The sequence below is a fragment of the Convolutriloba macropyga genome, chromosome 2 (assembly GCF_964194025.1).
Source record: "Convolutriloba macropyga chromosome 2, txConMacr16.3, whole genome shotgun sequence".
NCBI lineage: Eukaryota > Metazoa > Xenacoelomorpha > Acoela > Convolutidae > Convolutriloba > Convolutriloba macropyga.
Window position 1 is genome coordinate 51,037,054 of NC_134469.1, and position 18,437 is coordinate 51,055,490.

Here is an 18,437-nt window from a genome sequence, read left to right on the forward strand (position 1 = left end):
CTTAAAAGTCCTCCCATTGCAGCCCATTGCAGCCCACTCTTACATGACAATTTCAGTCATTGGGGTATTTCCTGAAAAGTCCTCCAATTGCAGCCCATTGCAGCCCACTCTTACATGACAATTTCAGTCATTGGGGTAATTCCTGAAAACTGCTGCCATTGCAGCTCATTGCAGGCCACTCTTACATGGCAATTTCAGTCAGGGGGGGGGTAATTCCTGAAAAGTCCTCCCGTTGCAGCCCACTCTTACATGACAATTTCAGTCATTGGGGTAATTCCTGAAAACTGCTCCCATTGCAGCCCATTGCAGCCCACTCTTACATGGCAATTTCAGTCAAGGGGGGTAATTCCTTAAAAGTCCTCCCATTGCAGCCCAACTCTTACATCATTTTACCCCCTCTGAACAAATTACCCCCACACTCTTACATCAATTTAACCCCCATAGACAAATTACCCCCCATTCTTACATCAAAATGGGAGGATTTTAGGGAGGACATTCGACCCGGGTATTAACAAATACTGATTGTTTTCTACAGTTTTTAGATGTTTGAACAAGAAAAACAAAAAACAAATGGGCAACGGTTTTGTTATACGCAAAATATGCAGAAAATACACAATTTTGCTGTACGCAAATTATGCAGAAAATATTAGAAGCTATTGAATTTTGTGCACGCTTATATGAGTCAGCATTGTGTTTATTTTTAATCAATTATATTTCCATCGTTCTTCTCTAGAAAAAGTAGTTTTTTCAATTCCAATTGGCTTCTATTTGAAAATGCGATGAGTTGTACTCTTATCAAGTCAAGAATTTTTAAAATCAAATTCAAAACCATGTTCTTTATGAGCCATTTGGTAGAAGTTACTGAGGAAATAATTGTTTTTTTTGCAGAAAAAAACAATAACTTTTAATCATTTTGCAATGTCCTTTTCAAGTTGATGTTCACAAAGTAAATTGTATATAAAAAGCGCAGAGTAATCATCACAATCAGAAAAATTAATTGACTGCTTGCAAAAAATTATTTTGACAAGCGTGAGAGGCATGTTGGAAAAATTTGAGGTAAGCACGCACTCGCACGAGCCATCTTGTTTTCATTGAGTCCCTAAAGAAGCGACTCGCGTTTAAAAAGGTATAAAAGCAGTTGAAATAAGCACTGAATTTTTTGGACCAATAAAGTTGTTACCCGTCAACTTTTTGGCCCTTGTTTGACTTCTCGTTTCCACTTCGTTTTGTAGGTGTGGATGCTTTGAATCAGTTCACTGGTATCTTCATCATGGTGTTGATGGCCATCGATCGGTACTTGGCCATCGTGCATTGCATGCGATCTGTCAACTTCAGGATGAGGACTATGAAGGGATGTCTCTTCAGCATTGCACTCGCCTGGCTCATCTCAGGTAAAAAAAACTACCCTCAATTTTTTCACTTTCAAGCACTTTCTTAGTATTCCGGGTACTAGTAGAATTCAAAGAGTGCGAGGTCCTAGTTGTCGTTTCCAGCGTAATTATGCCTATTGCCAACTGTTTTCGGACTATACTATGCTGAATGTAGACATATGTAACAACTCGAGGTATTAAAACTTGACAATAGGACAACCAAAAGCACTTGAAGCTTAAAAAAACCATCAGGTGCGTATTTCAGTCCTGCTTAGCCAGCCAGCTTGGATAACTGCCACAGTTGAAACTGTCAAGGGCAAAACTATGTGTCATCTAGCAATGGGCGACTATGGAATGCTGTGGGTTCTATCCTCATTTCTGATTGGCTATGGACTTCCTCTACTCGTAATCACTGTATGCTATGGGCTCATATTCTTCGATCTACGCAAGACCGCTTCGAACACCGTTTCAAACGTTGACAGAACAACGACCAAACTGGTCAAGGTTGTCATTATCATCATTTTCGCGTTTGTTCTCTGCTGGACACCATTCTACTTCAGCTTGTTTTTCCTCGAAAGCAGTGCGCTGCCACGAGAAGCGAAACAACGGATTTTTGAACTAAGTGTGGGCGCAATTTACATTCACCCCTGTGTTAACCCTGTCATTTTCATGTGCAGTTCGGAACAGTTTCAGAAACATGCGAGCACATTATGCACTAAATTGAGACGTTCAGCCTCCAATGCCGAGTTTTTACATGGAGGCGTAACGTGTACTGAGATGATAACCACTGACCACACAAAAAGAAATAAAGCAGAGGTCAACCGACTCAACTCAGCGAATGACGGAACCCCAAGGAAGAATGGTAAAGGCGAGAGGAACCCACACAGTATTAATTCCGAATGCTAACTCAAAATGTGATTTCGAAGCGAACTGTTTCCTTTTTTGGAAAAGTTTCCTTAAATTGTCCAGCTATAACTGATATTTTATTAGTTTATAATGGATTATAAAATGTCAGTATCAGTTATGCTATAGCTTATTACGCTTATCCAAAGAATTTACAACAAGCATAATTCAGTTGATCGAAATTCTAATCAAAAAAGAAAAGGAAACATCCTTGTTTTTTTCGAACTTAAAATCACTTTCGTTTAATTTCCGCAATCACTTAATATACATTTTGATTTTTTAATCCAGTTACACAATTTATATAGCATTATTGGATTTAGTAATTAAAGTTCTATTTTGTAATTTGTTGACGTTTTTGTTCATAACTACGCACACCAATTTACCTCGAACAAAATCGCCACTTTTATTGTTCCGACCCTCTTGAGGGGGGAGGAACTATATACTCAACTGGGTTTTTTTTTGTTCCGTGAATTTTCGCCGCTCGATATATTCATCGTAGAGAGTTGAGACTGGTATCATTAGAAAGCTCGTCCAGCGTAGAATATGGAATTAAAAAGATTTTTTTAATTTTCGTTTTCTACAGGGAGTTATCGAGGCTTAAACTTCTGAGAAAAGAAGAGTGAATTCACGTTGTTTTTATTCACATTTTCCGGAATTTTTGCCTAAATTTTCGTCAATTTTGCTAAAATTTGTTATAATTTCTAAAAATAGTGTCGTTGATTGTATTTTTGAAGACGAACAAGCATTTTTGATTGTTTTGATGTAATTTTTTGGTCAAAAAATCTGGATAAACATTTCAAAATTTAGCCTTTTTCATCAACAACAGCACGAAATAAGCTACTTTAGTGCACTTTGATTAAATTTGCCTACAGTACACCCCCAAACAACACTCATACAATCTTTGTAGACTCAGAGGGGGGCTATTTCTACTTCAGAGTCCGCAGAGAGTGCACTGTAGTTAAAACTTTGCCGTTTTTTGCTAACTTTACTCGTTGATTATCAAAAATGCAAAATTTATTTTGAGTTTCAACTCAGAAATTATCTATATCTACAACATTCGGAAAATCAATTGTTCTTAACGGACAATAAGTATTAACAGGGGTAGTTTTGGGCCATTCTTGGACTGTTACAATCCAAAAAAAATCGGGTTGTAATCAGTCGGTCTTTTTTTTTTTAAAAAAAAGACTTTTTTTTAATAATAAAGAACAGAACATATCAAATCAAAGCTCAGGAGTTATAGGTCCAACCAATTCGCTTGCTAAACAGCTCCAGGCTAATGCATTTAGTTTTTTAATTGAAAGTTTATGGTCGTTTCTTTTTAAAAATAATTGACTTTTCAATAAATAATGGCTTAATTAACTTTTCCTCTATTTTTTTCTTAATTTGTTCAACTTCCAGCTTAGTGTCAGCAAAAAAGACTGCTTCCTCTTTCTACTGAGTTAGCATTTATTCTCGGTTGCAGTTTTAAGCCTGAAATTATTGTTTTCTGGCTTTGATACTACAAGATTTTAGATTTTTGTTTGTTTTGATATTTGCCAGTTTTTCACGTTTTCTAATTTTGTCACATTATCACATTATTGACAGTTCTCATGTCACCTTATTAGCATTCAAATTAAAGCACAATTGAACATATTAAAATCCTGAAAGATATAAATCATCGTTTTAATGGCCTCGACGCCTCTTTCTTGAAGAAATCATTTGAATTTTTTAGTTTTGTCTTAACTGTCATCTATACTTTGTCGTTTCGGTCGTATGAAATTTCCTTTATAGTGATAGCTTTCATTGGCTTTTCATGGAAGAATAGAAAAACCGATATTCTGATATTAGCAGATAGCTGATGGCTTTTATGACTTTCAAACCCATCGTTTTCCAAAATTAAAAAAAAACTTTTTTAACTTCGCAATTTTGTTCTTTTTATGTTTCTTTTTGTTACCTTATCTCGTTAGTTGATTACAGGTCAAATATGACATTATGGGTGTCAAGGGAATAAAAGGGATTAGTGTCCAAAAATCTTTTTTTTAAAGATTTTGTTATGACTTTACTGGCTTCGACACCGCTTTTTCACAAAAAAAATTAAATTAATTTGATTTTTGTCATATTTGACGTTCTTTTTGTAGATGCAAGAAATATTCTGGATATTTACAGGTCTCGAGGGTTTCCTTTTAATGAAAAAACGACGATATTTAAATAGCTCTTTTTGTAATTAATGCCTTTCATGACATTGAATGTAATTTTGTTTCGAAAAAAAAATTAGAAGTATTACATACTTTAGCACTTCGCTTTTTTGTCTACTTGTTACCTAGTCTTACTAATGAATGGCCACGTACTACAATATAGCTGTTTGAAGAAGGCGCAATCAAATATATTTTGAGTGCCAAAATTTGGCTTGACGGTTTTGACAGCGTTTTCTGGCAAGTTTCAATTGAAATTTTGTTTGTTCTTTGTTGTTCTTTTTAGCCGCTCTAAGAAATGAATAAGGTCAGGTCCTAATGCCCTTCTATAGAAGCAGTGGTAATCGCAAATTTGTGGTAATATTAATTGATTCCTAATGGTATTTATTACTTTGAAGTTAATTGTTTCAAAAAAATAAGTTAATTTTTTTTACTTTTCTGTTTTTGTTCTTTTTTGTATAATTGTTACCGAACCTTTTTGTGGACTGGTCGCATATGTTTTCTGGTGATTTATAAGTTATTTTTGTTTAGTTTCAGGTTTATCTGACGGTATGTTGACTTTGTTATTAAATTTAGTTTTTAAGAGGGACATAAATTTTTTGATGTAATTAATGCTTGCTGTTGTTGTTGTTGTTGTTTGATTTTGCTGTTCGTTTTGACTCGCTTTCTTAATATTGACATATTACAGCAATCTAATGCATCAATTTTTACTCCACTGAGTTATTTGTTTTGGAGGTTATCTTATCGTTCATACAGAATTTTTTGAAAAAGACTTGGGCTTTTTTGGGATTCGCAAAAAATAATTTTTGGGTTTTTCTATCTGTTCCTCATTTGGTAGACAATTATGCCAAAATTGTGGATGGGCGGGGTCGGAACCTTTTGTGCCATTGCACATTACCGAGCCGCCTTGTTGCTCATATATTTAAACGTATGCTAATTTGTTGCAATAATTCGTTTTTAATAAATTTTAATAAATTATGTCTGTATATATTGAATGTTACAAATCATTGTATTTCAGTATTTTATTCTCTCAAAGTGTCCGTAGTTCACAAACGGCCACCGTTAACATCCTGAGATATTATTCCATAACTGTTACGCAACGTCAGAAAATGGAAGATGAGGAACGGACGAAACGCTCACTTTCGCTGATTTTGAAAATAGTCTGCACGTTCCTTCAACCAATTCCGGCTGCTCTTTTAAGCACATTCAAGTTTTAATTGAACTTCTGAGTTACCCAATCATTCAAAAAGAACAACTATAACATTTATCTCCATATAATTTCACCAACGCGGAGCATTATCAGTGCAGTCTCAATGCTAAGATATCTGTTTCATTTCTGGTATCAAGAATGGAGACTAAAAAGGAGGCTCGGCAATGTGCGGATGCCACATAGAGTTCCTCCCATCACCGCTCATCCACATTCTACGCTTATTTATCTACCAATTGTAGCAGAGATCAGAAATTTGAAGCAGAGAAAATAGTATAAAGTAGTTCAAGTCTTGTCAGTTAAATTTTGGTGGATTCTCAAATGAAGATAGAAGACCATACTAGTGAGGTTACTTATCGTAAAACCATTTTTTTTTAATTTACCAAAATGAACAAAATTTGAACGAAAAAAAATATTTGGTTGAAAAATATAAAATCAACTCCAATACAATGTTTTAATTTTGCCAATCAACAAAAAATTGCAATTCCGATTTCAAATTCCACCCCATTTCCAAACCTAATATCAAACAGGAATGGTATTCAAGTAACAGTCCCATAAATGTCTACACTAGGTGATATCTATATAATTTAGAAAAAAATTTTAGAACTTGCGTTCTCAATTTAGATTAAAAGTGAGTGCAGAATTCAAAAATAATGTATTGACTTCAAGAAGTATGGACTTCAACCTAAGCTCATTTAGGCCTAAAAAACTTATGAAATAATTGATATAGAAACGTATAATGTCATGCAGTATGAAATGACAATACGCAAAGAAACTTAGCCCAATTGTTTCTTTGAAATCTTGGCTGGTGATCAAATGTTCGCAACGAAAAAAGCAGAAGATAATAGCAAGTTTAGGGCAACAACAGCTCCTGAGAGTCTACAAATATGAATCTATATATCCTAATAAAACGAACAAACTTCTTAAAAGGGAAAAGTCTGTTAGAAGCTTGAGAGAGAACAACCTAAAGTAAATTTTGCATAAGATAGGCTTGACAGAAGCTCTAATTGTTCACTGTATACTTGGCAAAAGAAATGAAGCTTTGAGGAACAAGAAAGTAGATTAGAATGGGTAATAAGCGATGCCCAAGTTCGAGAGCTTAAGACCAGTTGGTGTAAATGGGCAGCGCACTAGGTTTGCAAGCAAGAGATGCTGGTTTGAATTCAGTACTGGTCCATTTTCACAGCAGTCGCACCTGCTTAGACCACCTAACAAAGGTCCATTTTCCTTTCATAGTATTTGCGCTAAAAATATCAAATTCTTTTAAAACCTTTTGAGAAAATCAAGCTATGCATCTGGGGAAAACAGGAAAAGCCATTGAATGACAAAAAAGAGCACTTGACCAAAATCAAATTGTTTTTTGAAGATTAATGGTTTCAGAGATAAAAAATTCCTAACCACAAATTGAAGTTCATGGCAACTTAATACTGGTTAAAGCTAAGAATCAGCCAACATCAATTACTAACTCCACTAAGCGGTAAAGTGACAGAACGAACTCCTATGCAAATTTAAAACAGCGAAACTAAGGTACAATTCTGAAAACAAACAAAACTCTTCCAAAATAAATAATCGAAAGCAAGCAACTCATTCGTCCCCAGAAAGAGGCGTGAATTCATTTGGGACCCGGATGGCAAACTGGACGTTTAGTCAACCCAATTAGTGTGAAAAGTGTCATCTTTCTGGAGTAGAAAAAAAACAATTAGGCTTGATGAGCAGCTAAATGAGAAGTTTATTAAATTTCTGCTAGTTTTTTTCATGTCAAAGACAAGCTTGGAGGCTCGGTGGCCTGATCACGTAGTCTTCGCCTCAATACCCCATGCACTCAAATTTTATTCAACAATAACAATTGGTTTTAAAAAATTAGGATGTCGACTAAAGCCAATTTTAAGCTATACCATGATTTTTGCTTCTCAGCCGGCCTCCAGGGTTCAATTTTGCGCTGCCTATAAGCACCCAAAATCAACAAAATGGTATTTTGCTCAATGTTTAGGGATACATGGGACTAAAAAATATTATACTAAAAATTCGGGTAAAAACCGAAATAATACTGAAATCCAGATGCTTCCTATTGGCACTTATCCTGCACACTTACATTTTTAAATGGTTCAAGTCCAAATCACATTATAGATCAACATTTCAACTGACTTCCATCAGAGGAATTTCATAGCCAATAGATAACAGAACAACAGTTGCGCTTTTCAAGAACAGTTGCGCTTTCTTTCTTTCAAGTTGGCCTTCAATAGCACATTAAACGTGCATCTTTATGAACAAAAACTTGAACGTTTAGAACCAACTCAACACTAGCATATCTAAATCTAATAGCGTGTTTGCATAATCATTTCTATATTAAAACACTAGTTTTCTACTATGTACCCAGCTCATGTGTAAGAACTGGGAACGGCCATTGTCTAATAATTAACAGTTCATTTGCGGATTTTTGTTTCTCTTTCTCTTTTTTTACTCGTATTCTTTACAAGTTTGTATTTATCCTTGTTACAATTAACTTTTGACCCGACTCACAGCTGGATGGAAATGGAGGGTGAATCAAGTCAACTGAAGAAGCAGGTGGATCAATTGCAGAATTCGGTCACAGGTTTGATCGCAAAAAACAAAGAACAGGAAAGTAAAAGAAAAAATCTTAAAAAAATGCAAATTGATATGAATGAGCGCCTCAGAACACAAGAAAGGTACACGAGCAAAGACTGCCTAATTATCTGCAATCCGCCTTTCGATCCAAGAGATAGCAAAAATGTACTGAAAACTACCTTGAGATTTTTTAGCGATTTTCTGAAAATAAATCTCACTGAGAACAGAATAAAAGCATGTCATATTTTACCGGGAACTGCTAGTGGAGATCAATATGACTCGGTTATTTGCAAGTTTGTCTATTTCGACGAGAAAGACAGAGTGTTCGGGGCAAGACGAAAGTTAAAAACTGCAAAAAACAGCCTGAATAAAAAACCTATTTTCTTGAATGAACGACTACCAAAGTTTGAAGCTGAACTTAGGGCTGAGGCAAATAGACAGGGCTTCATTACTTCAACAAAAAACTGTTCCGTATCTGTATTGGTGAAGCGAAACAACAATGATACTGGCTATCACAACATCAATCAAATTATTGATCTTGAAAATGTCAAAAACCCGATCAAACGAGAAAACCAAAAAAGGAAATACTGCCTTGATGATGACGACAAAGTTGATGATGACAGAGAGAATTCACCTGACTTCACAAAAATCTTTAAGTGCTGACAGAAAAAAAAACAAAGACGTTTAGTGAACAAATTAAAAAATATTTTTGTTTTGTGCTAATGTTATTCTAATCTTATTGGCATTTTTGGGAAGCAGTTCCTATTTTGAGGCCCCGTAAAAAAAAGTATTCAATTAGATACGTCAAAATTTCTAGATTTTTCTTCTGTTTTTGTAATTGATTTAGATTAATTCTGATTTACTGTAAAACAAAAAAAGTGACTGCGATTACGCGTCACATACAAATATTTAAAGATAATTGTATAAATATTTAAATGTGAAATATAGTAACTGACTGCGATCACGCGTCACTACGACCAAAAATCAATGAAAAAAGAAATTGTTCGCACATCGGATTTGATGGCTGCGATAAAGCGCCTATTTAAATTCGAAGATGTCGTTTCTTTTTATTTCTCTCAATGTGAAAACAGGATCACCCAAGATAAATCAAGTATATCAACTGATTGCTGCGATTACGCTCTTCAAGTTGTTAAACTTGTAAACTTTCTCTAAATACATGATCTTAGCAGTAAAATTTTTATTTTTTTTATCATCGTTTTCTTGTTTTTTTTTCTCCTTTTAGGCTATATATTTTTAAATATTTTAACAAAAAAATACATTATGTCTACGATTTAGCTTTTTTCGAAAAAACAGTTTTTTACTCTGGTAACCAGAGTTGTTTTAACTCTATCGTCATATCCGCTAACACTTTAAACTTTGCTGCTACAATCCATTGAAGACAATGGTCGTCCCACTTTTCTTCCACTTGTACATATCATTTTAGTACAACAAAATGCAAAAGCTCTTCATGCTTCAAAATATAAGATCTCTATGCAAAAATTTAGATCAGCTTCAAACTCTAGTAAACAGTTTAGATGGTCTACCCTTAGCCGTCTGCTTAACAGAAACATGGATAAATGAAGAGTATGACACTGCTTGTTTGCAACTATATGGTTATCAAAAAATAGTCACAGTCATTAGGGGTGTAAAGCGAAATCGAGGTGGAGGAGTTGGTATTTTTCTGAAAAATAAAATAAAGTTCGAAACATTAAGCAAGTACACCAGCAATGAGTGCCAAATTTTGACACTGAAATTTTGCTATAATAATTTAAAAGTTTTTTTAACTACAATATACGTCAAACCAAACACGTCCAACGAAAAACTAAGCACAAGCTTAGGAAACCATTTTGAGAAAGCTGTTATTCCGGAAGACTGTATGTCAGTTATATGTGATGATTTCAATATAAATCATCACACCGTTTCTTCAAATTTGAAAACATTGCAAGAAGCCTTGCTGTCTTTTGACCTGCATTATGCAGAAAATGCGAACTGCACTAGAGAAACTAAGACTAGTAATTCTTGTATTGATGCCGTGTATTCCAACGTAAAAATTGATCTGAAAGTGTCACAAACTACGCTAACAGATCATTATACGCTCTTTTTTGGATTCTCGGGACACAAATAGAATCATTCAGAAAAAGAAAATGATGATGATCGTATGATTAAAATGTGGACAAAACTTAATGATTCAAACGTAATTATTAATCTTCATTTTTATATGTAACATGAATTACAGAAGTTTGAACTAACACTTGATCAATTAAGTTCTGAAGAAGCCATGAAAAATTTTCAGTTTCTCTTGAATAAATGTGTTGAAAAATTTGTTCCTACAAAAATTTGTAAAGGTACAAAAAATAAAAAATTGTGGATTGACAACGAAATAAAACATCTAGCTACCAAGAAACGACAACAATACCAAAATTTTATGAGAACGAAAGACAAAAACGATCAACTCAAATTCAATGCACTACGTAACAAGCTGCAAAAACTGATCAGAAGAAAAAAGGAAATGTATTATCAGCGGTTAATGAATGCAGATGGTCAGAAAAACTCTAAATCTTTTTTTGACTGCATTAGCAGATTAAAAGGCAAAGTTGCATCGCAAGATAGGCTCAATAAAGAGACAGCTGATAAATTCATAGACGATTTCTCTACAGTTGGTAAAACCTTAGCATCAAATTTTGAGTCTAAATGTGAGAATATTTCTAAAAGCAGTAGTGTTAGTGTACAATCAATGCGACTAACCAGGGCCAGTTCGGTGGAAGTACGGGAAATAATAAATAAAATGCGAACCAAATATAGCACAGATTGCTTTGAACTGAACAACTTTTTTTTGAAGAAACTCGAATGGGTAATTGTGCCAATACTAACAAAATTAATCAACAAATGTATCGATGAAAGAAGTTTTCCACCTTGCCTGAAAGAAGCTATCATAGTAGCAGTACATAAAAGTGGTGATGTCTAGGAACCATCTAACTTCAGACCAATTTCTCTACTTCCAACTGTTGCAAAAGTCTTTGAAACATTTCTGTAGAACAAAATATCTAATTTTTTGGAAGTTTTTGATCTCCTGGATGCAAATCAATATGGTTTCCGACGACGAAGAGGAACAATTGACGCATTAGCGCATTTTGTTGAAAACGCTAGGGACACTTTAGAAAACCAGCCAAAGTGCTCGATAGGTTTGTTTCTAGATTTGAAAAAGGCATTTGACACGGTTGATCATAACTTACTACTTAATAAAATTGCTAACATAGGTTTGAGAGGCCCAATGCTTGAAATTATGAAATCTTAATTATCTGACAGAAAACAAATTCTTAGATATGGTGCTGCAAGAACGAGTCCAAGAACTGTTACGTTTGGCGTGCCGCAAGGTTCAGTTTTAGGACCACTACTTTTCATCATATACGTCAATGACATCAGACAACAATGCAGCTGCTCTACAATAACGCTCTATGCCGACGATATTGCTCTGCAGCCAAAAAAAAGTGCAAATGAAGTTCTTTTTCAAACTGATATTGACAAAATCGGCCTCTACTTAAGCGATAACAAACTGACGCTCAATGTTGAAAAAACGATTAATCTAAAACTAAGTTTTAAAACTATGATGAATGTTCTAAGACTGAACAATGCAACCCTTAAAAAGAGCAACGAAGTAAAGTATCTAGGCGTTTTGCTGGACAACAAATTGGATTTCAAAAAACACATAAATAGCGTCGCTGCAAAATTGACCAAATTTACGGGATTGTTCTACAAACTGAGGTTTATATTGAGCATTAAACAATTAGTTTTAGTATATAAGTCTTTTCTTCAACCGGTTATACAATATGGAGTGCTTATTTACGGAACTGCAAGCAAGACAAGCCTGAAGTTTATCGAAGTGAAAATTAAACAAATTTCGCGAATTATTTTCAGGAAACAAAGTCATCAATCAACAGCGAACGATCGGGAAAAATATGGAATCTTCCTGGTGAAAGAGCTACAAGAGCTTTTAAAATTTTTAACCAAAACAATTAGGCGGGAACATAAAAATGAAGTTTTTAACAGGTTTATTGAGGATTCAGAGCTTGTGAGGCTAGATGAGAAAAGAACAACAAGTAAGAAACTAAAACCTAGCAATCAATTTACTGGTATCAACCCAAAGAGAATTGGAATACGAATAAGGAAACTGCTAAATTATATACTTAATTTCGACTCAAAATATGTTCACTTTATAAAGAGTTGCTACAAATCTGGAATTAATACACACCACCATAAATGATATCATAGAACTTTATTATTAGTTTTTTTTGAGCAATTGTCTAAAACATTATTTTTTTTAATTTTTATCCTTTTACAAAAACTCAACTGTTTCCTCACGTGTACTTGCTGTCACTCAATCTATTTAAACATTAAAAACAAACCAATATCAACACCCTACCCCCACCCCTATTTGCTAACAAACTGCTTCCCAAAGGCATCACACGACTAGGCTTTTTTGCCTTTTGATGACCTTTTGAGTATGTATATGTAAACCTCATTGAACAATGTTGCTTGTTTATACATACTTGAGAACAATTTTTTATTATTATTATAAAAGTAATCCAATGCAAGACTAGTTGTTGAGATTTAGTTTAAACGAGAAAATGTAAACCCAGTGAAGACCAATAACAGTCAGTATCACAAACAGGATTTGTATCTTTTAGAACATAAACCTTAGCCACCCACGGGATTTAGTGCCCCGACACATGGGTTCTTGCGCCCCCAAGTGTTGGTCATGAGGGTGACTACAATTTATATTAACGTATTTAGCGAAATAAAGTATAAAATTTAGGCGCTTTTTGTGAACATTAGAGTCAAAGTTAATTTTTGCTAGAACGAGAGGGCAACTAAGTAGGGCAAGCAAAACTAAACTCAAGAGTTCAACTAAGTAAGTAGGAAAGGCAGAAAAAATGTGCGGTAAAACATGTCTATTGCGTTCGGGTTTTTTGATTGTGTAAGTTATTTGCAAACAAATTGACTATTGTGATGCCTCAAAGTAGACCTATTTTTGTCCTTGGTTCTCTTATTTTCAGTTTGGACCACTTCTACAAAATTTGTTAGTGCTCATATAATAGGAGCACAGAGATGAGAGTGAAGAAATGAAAGACAATTTTAAATCAAAGTGATTTAAGAGAAAATTTTGTAGACTGAAGATATACACCTGCACTGCTATTAGTTTTGTTGCGGGGCTAATTCTTCTACAATCTACGTCTCGCTGAAAATCAAAGAGCTGATCTATAACTACGTGCTGACTGGCAGTTTTTGATTGTTGCCAAAATTTCAAATTTTGTTTGCAATTAATAGCAGCTTCAAATTTGAGTGAAAATTATCGTAATTTCTTATCACACTCAATTTCGCCAGCAGAAAGTTTTACCCGTTTTTGACAGTTAACTTTTCTATATAAAATGTAATTTGAAGTGTCAAAAGAAGGCTGACCAGCGATCAACTTCTGTGTTTGAATAATTCTAAGGGTTTTGGTACCTGGACAATAAGTTATATTTGTGAGATCCAGTTAGCTTTGTAAAGATTGCCAACAACTATTAGAGAAATTCTTCCAAGGCCTCACTGGTTATTTTGGAATCTCGTTTCAAGCAGGCTTCTTATCGTATCCACTGTACGTGATACGATTATATTTTTGGAACGTTGTTTTCTTACCCGGATTATAGAAATCGTTTCGCTGTTCAGCAATTTTAGACTGGATTTAGTTTCAGCTGTTGTACTAGGGACATCCAACTCTTAGGGAGCAGAGAAAGGAGACCAAAGTGGCCCAGAAAGCTTATTTACACAATACTAACGTATTTAGCATTGTGTAAATAAACTCCATAGAATTAGTTTTGTAATAAATTGCCACAATCATCCCGCATAATTTAGTAGTTTTCTATGAAGAAAAATCGAGAACTCATTTGTAAAAAGTCATACGAAAAAACTGGTCAGATTTGTAAGACAAAAAATTGCGTTAAGCTCAACCTGATTGACACAAACTTTGTATGAGCGGAATTAACCAGATTATTAAACTTATAGACCAAAAGAGACCAAAATCAAAAACTTCCGTAATCAATGCATATAAAGCCAAGGGCATTTGCTATTACGCACTCCAAATTTGGGTGAAAATTCACTCAAACCTACCCAAATAGTAATTAAAGGCAAGCATTCAAATTGTCAGAAATGTCACGTCTTGAGATACTTGCAGCCTTTAGTTCACTGCAATTTTTCGCTGACTTAAAACTCGATAGAACACATCAAATCAAAATTTATTTCTCTTTTCAAAGAAAAGTGGGTAAATAAACTCTCATAACTAAAACTCTATAAACTTATCACAATATACATTACTTTAGTTGGCATCAACACTTTATTAACAATTAATGCAATATACGAGAACCAGTTTCAATTCTAAGTCCTCGATCAATTCGGGTAATTCAACGAAATGCCTTATCCTGTTAGCACCAATTGTAAACAAATTGACACGCTTTTCAGCTAGAAACGAAATGGGGAAAGATTTCCGTGAGAAAAGTTCCTGTTCCAAAATTAGGAGTGGTCGTGTTTGTTCATCTGTCACACCATAAAATTACCTTCTTTCCTTTGTCGCAACTCAAAAGCTTTGTACCATCATTGGACCAGGCAGTTGCTAATATTACTGACCTAAACAAATAACTTTGATTTTAGCAAAAATTTCCATAATTAGATAAACGCCAAAAAAGCCACGGATTCACGTCGCAACCAAGTTAGTAAAGAAAATCTGAACATAACCGACTAACGTCGGGCGAATTGCTCTCAAAACGACCGGCAAGCGGTGGGCTTCGTCAGTAGCTAACCACGGTTTAGTGAGGCTAGCTTTAGCTTAATTGAGGGGGCGTGAGGTGAGAGTAATAGATGACAAAAGAGTAAGGAGAGAGAGAGAGATAGTGTGCGAAAGAGATAACGTGAACGAGAAAGAGAAGGAAAGAAACCCCAAACAACAGCGAGAGAGAGAGAGAGAGAGAGAGAGCTAGGCATATTTTCCATGATGAGATTCGACTCTGCAACTTCTATTTTTCTAGCCTTGTTAGTAATTAAATAGACAAACCTGAAAATGCAAAATTCAAATTTTCCACATTTCGCAGAGAAAAAAAATTCAAAACCATTTTTTGTCTCTGAAATTCTGTCATGTAACCCATCTGCAAGACTTAAAATGTTTCGGTAATGAAGGTTAAACTCAGAAAACGACAAAAATTTACAAAAATTTTTAGAAAAATTGCAAATTTTAACAAAATCTTGCAAATATTCGTTGTATTAATATCTTCAGAGCCATTTCCTTGTCTTAAGAGACTATCCAGAATCGGTGTTTAAAGCCTTAAATAGTTTCACCGGCTCATAAAGATCCATAAACTTGGAACATGATAATTTTTTGAAAACTTAAAATCAAATTATCAAAAAATTGCTTAAACTCGAGTCATTAAAATATTGATAACCATTCCATTAACTCTACAAACCATGCATCAGCTTATTATCAAGCCTCGGACTTCCCTGGACCCCGGGTGGCGGAAAAACTTAACTTGAAAAAATTACAAAGAATTTTCTAAAAAATTGCTTAAATTCGTGATACTAAATTCTTGAAAGTACATCTAGAAACTAAGCAGTACTCTATTATCAAACGCTAGCGGAGGTTCCTTGGCTCTTGGGGCTAGAAACCTAAAAAATGACAAAAATACCCGGCAGATTGCCGGAAAATAGCCGCCGTTGATTCCAATGAGCATGATTGGGATTGAAATAACAGAAGATATTGAAAAAAAAAGACTTTTGTACAAAAACATTTTTTTAAGTCCGATTTATTTTGATGCCATTTCGTGGTTGATCATACTTCTGTTTTAGAGAGAGGCTACAGGGGCTACCATCAATAACAATAAGCATTAGAGATGGTAAATAAGACTTATAGGAACGACGTTCAAATAGCGGGCATCTAAAATTGGGCTTTATGGGTTTATCCCGTTTCTAATTCTGACATCCATTTTTGTACTAACTCTGTTCATTTTGAATTGCTTTGCTGAGCAACTGATGTTCAAAATCACTTTTAGCAGAATGAGAGAAGAGAGAAACTAGCCTAGAGAAGTCAAAAAGATTTCACGCAAAATGTTGAAAAGGCGGCAAAATGAGGTAAAGCAAAACATTTTTTTATTCGACGAAGTAAAAAAAAATAGGAGCGCTATAATAGCCGGCTGAGAAGATGAGGGCGGCTATTAAGAATACCCGGCAGATTGCCGGAAAATAGCCGCCGTTGATTCCAATAAGCATGATTGGGATTGAAATAACAGAAGATATTGAAAAAAGAAAGATTTTTGTACAAAAACATTTTTTTAAGTCCAATTTATTTTGATGCCATTTCGTGGTTGATCATACTTCTGTTTTAGAGAGAGGCTACAGGGGCTACCATCAATAACAATAAGCATTAGAGATGGTAAATAAGACTTATAGGAACGACGTTCAAATAGCGGGCATCTAAAATTGGGCTTTATGGGTTTATCCCGTTTCTAATTCTGACATCCATTTTTGTACTAACTCTGTTCATTTTGAATTGCTTTGCTGAGCAACTGATGTTCAAAATCACTTTTAGCAGAATGAGAGAAGAGAGAAACTAGCCTAGAGAAGTCAAAAAGATTTCACGCAAAATGTTGAAAAGGCGGCAAAATGAGGTAAAGCGAAACATTTTTTTATTCGACGAAGTAAAAAAAAAAAGGAGCGCTATAATAGCCGGCTGAGAAGATGAGGGCGGCTATTAAAAAACTTTAATAAACTTAAAAACTACAATTTTTTTAAAATTGCTTAAATTCGTAATGTTAAAATCTTGAAAAACGTTCCATTACATCTAGAAACTACCTATTATAGTTACCTATTATAAAACTCTAGAGGAGGTTCCTTGGCTCTTGAGTATAAATAGTATAAATTTGCGTGTTTTTGTTTGGATCACCAAAACATATCTCTTAAAAAGGCCATAAAAAGTACTTATGTCTTGCAAAATACATTTATCAACTTCAACCAGCCTTAATTTTAGACTGATCCAACAAAAAAAATCAAAAAATGACCGAAAAACACGAAAAATTGCAATATTTTGGGCTTAAAAACTCTTAAAAATGACCTTCTAACCTTAAACTATGGCCTTACCGGTAGCTTCAACACACTAAGCACTTGAAGGACTACTAACCGCGGTTAAGTGCCTCTAACGAAACTTAATGCCCGCTGGGTGCTACCTGTTTATCCCGTTTTTAAGGACGAAAAGTCGAATGAGTCAGACAAAAAATCGGTCAAGCGAAAAATCGCATAAAAAAGACCAACAGGACTAATATAATTGCTACAAACTTCGTTTGAGAGCAGTTAAAAATAAAAATTACGGTGTTAATTTCACTGAATCCCTAATTGAAGCTTAGTTGGAAATTCGAGAGTAAACTTGCATTAATTCTAAAACCACTTGCCTCTCTTTGCTCTGGGAAATAAACCCCACTGACAAATAACGCATGGCCAGCGAGGCTTTGCTAATGGCGCAGCTCTTCTACGTTCAAGCTGTGGTTTATTTCTTTGGGGGTTAGCTTTTTCCAATCTAAAATTGAGTGTTTTTTCCGAAATCGGCTTCGCCTGGTTCCAAGTCAACTTACTGGTGTTGCCTGAGAGTCCTGTCAACTTTCTCAGAATTGACATCGAATATGACAATAGTACCATCACTGCTTCCAGCCATCGCGAACCTCCCGTCTGGGCTGAGAGAGGCTCGGCTGTAGTCTGCGCCAATCTTCAATGCATCAGACACCAGTGTTGCTTTCACCATTTTGGAGTTACGGAAATCAATCACTTTCAGCTGTCCATCCTTTGTGCACGTTAGAACATCGTTGCGATCTGGAGTGCGCACAAATTAAAAACTGTTGTCTTTGTCCACAACTAGTCAGCATAATTGAGGCCGTAATTTTGGAGTTTTTATCTCACTACTCCAATCGGACCCTCAATTTCTAAAGTATAGTCTTTCAACGACCATTTCCATGCCGAGGAGGTCATGATTACAAGAAGGAGCCCAACTAAGCATTTATTGGAAGAGTCATTGCAAAAATTGCAGCTGTAGAGCAAAGAGTCTCATATAATTCTAAGCAATGAGAACAGTTTTGACAAGTCTCTTAATTCTAGGCAATGTCAATTTCTCTTTGTATTAATCAGCTTATGTGA

At 34.9% G+C, this 18,437-nt stretch overlaps 2 protein-coding genes across 9 annotated transcripts in view; one reads left to right on the plus strand and one right to left on the minus strand.

The window, feature by feature from the left end:
- The window catches only part of LOC142358743 (somatostatin receptor type 5-like), a 93,704-nt gene extending 90,987 nt beyond the window's left edge, over positions 1-2,717 (plus strand). For all 8 annotated transcript variants that reach the window (XM_075410299.1, XM_075410296.1, XM_075410295.1 and 5 more), the window contains 2 exons: positions 1,233-1,391; positions 1,636-2,717. In XM_075410299.1, the coding sequence (XP_075266414.1) occupies positions 1,233-1,391; positions 1,636-2,276 (800 nt within the window). In that variant the 3' untranslated portion in view covers positions 2,277-2,717. The remainder of the gene's footprint in view (positions 1-1,232; positions 1,392-1,635) is intronic.
- An 11,776-nt stretch (positions 2,718-14,493) lies between these two features.
- The window catches only part of LOC142358744 (autophagy-related protein 16-like), a 42,454-nt gene continuing 38,510 nt past the window's right edge, over positions 14,494-18,437 (minus strand). The window contains exons 10-11 of the mRNA XM_075410303.1: positions 17,882-18,116; positions 14,494-14,897 (exon numbers count right to left, since the gene is read on the minus strand). Coding sequence (XP_075266418.1) covers positions 14,804-14,897; positions 17,882-18,116 — 329 coding nt within the window. The 3' untranslated portion in view covers positions 14,494-14,803. The remainder of the gene's footprint in view (positions 14,898-17,881; positions 18,117-18,437) is intronic.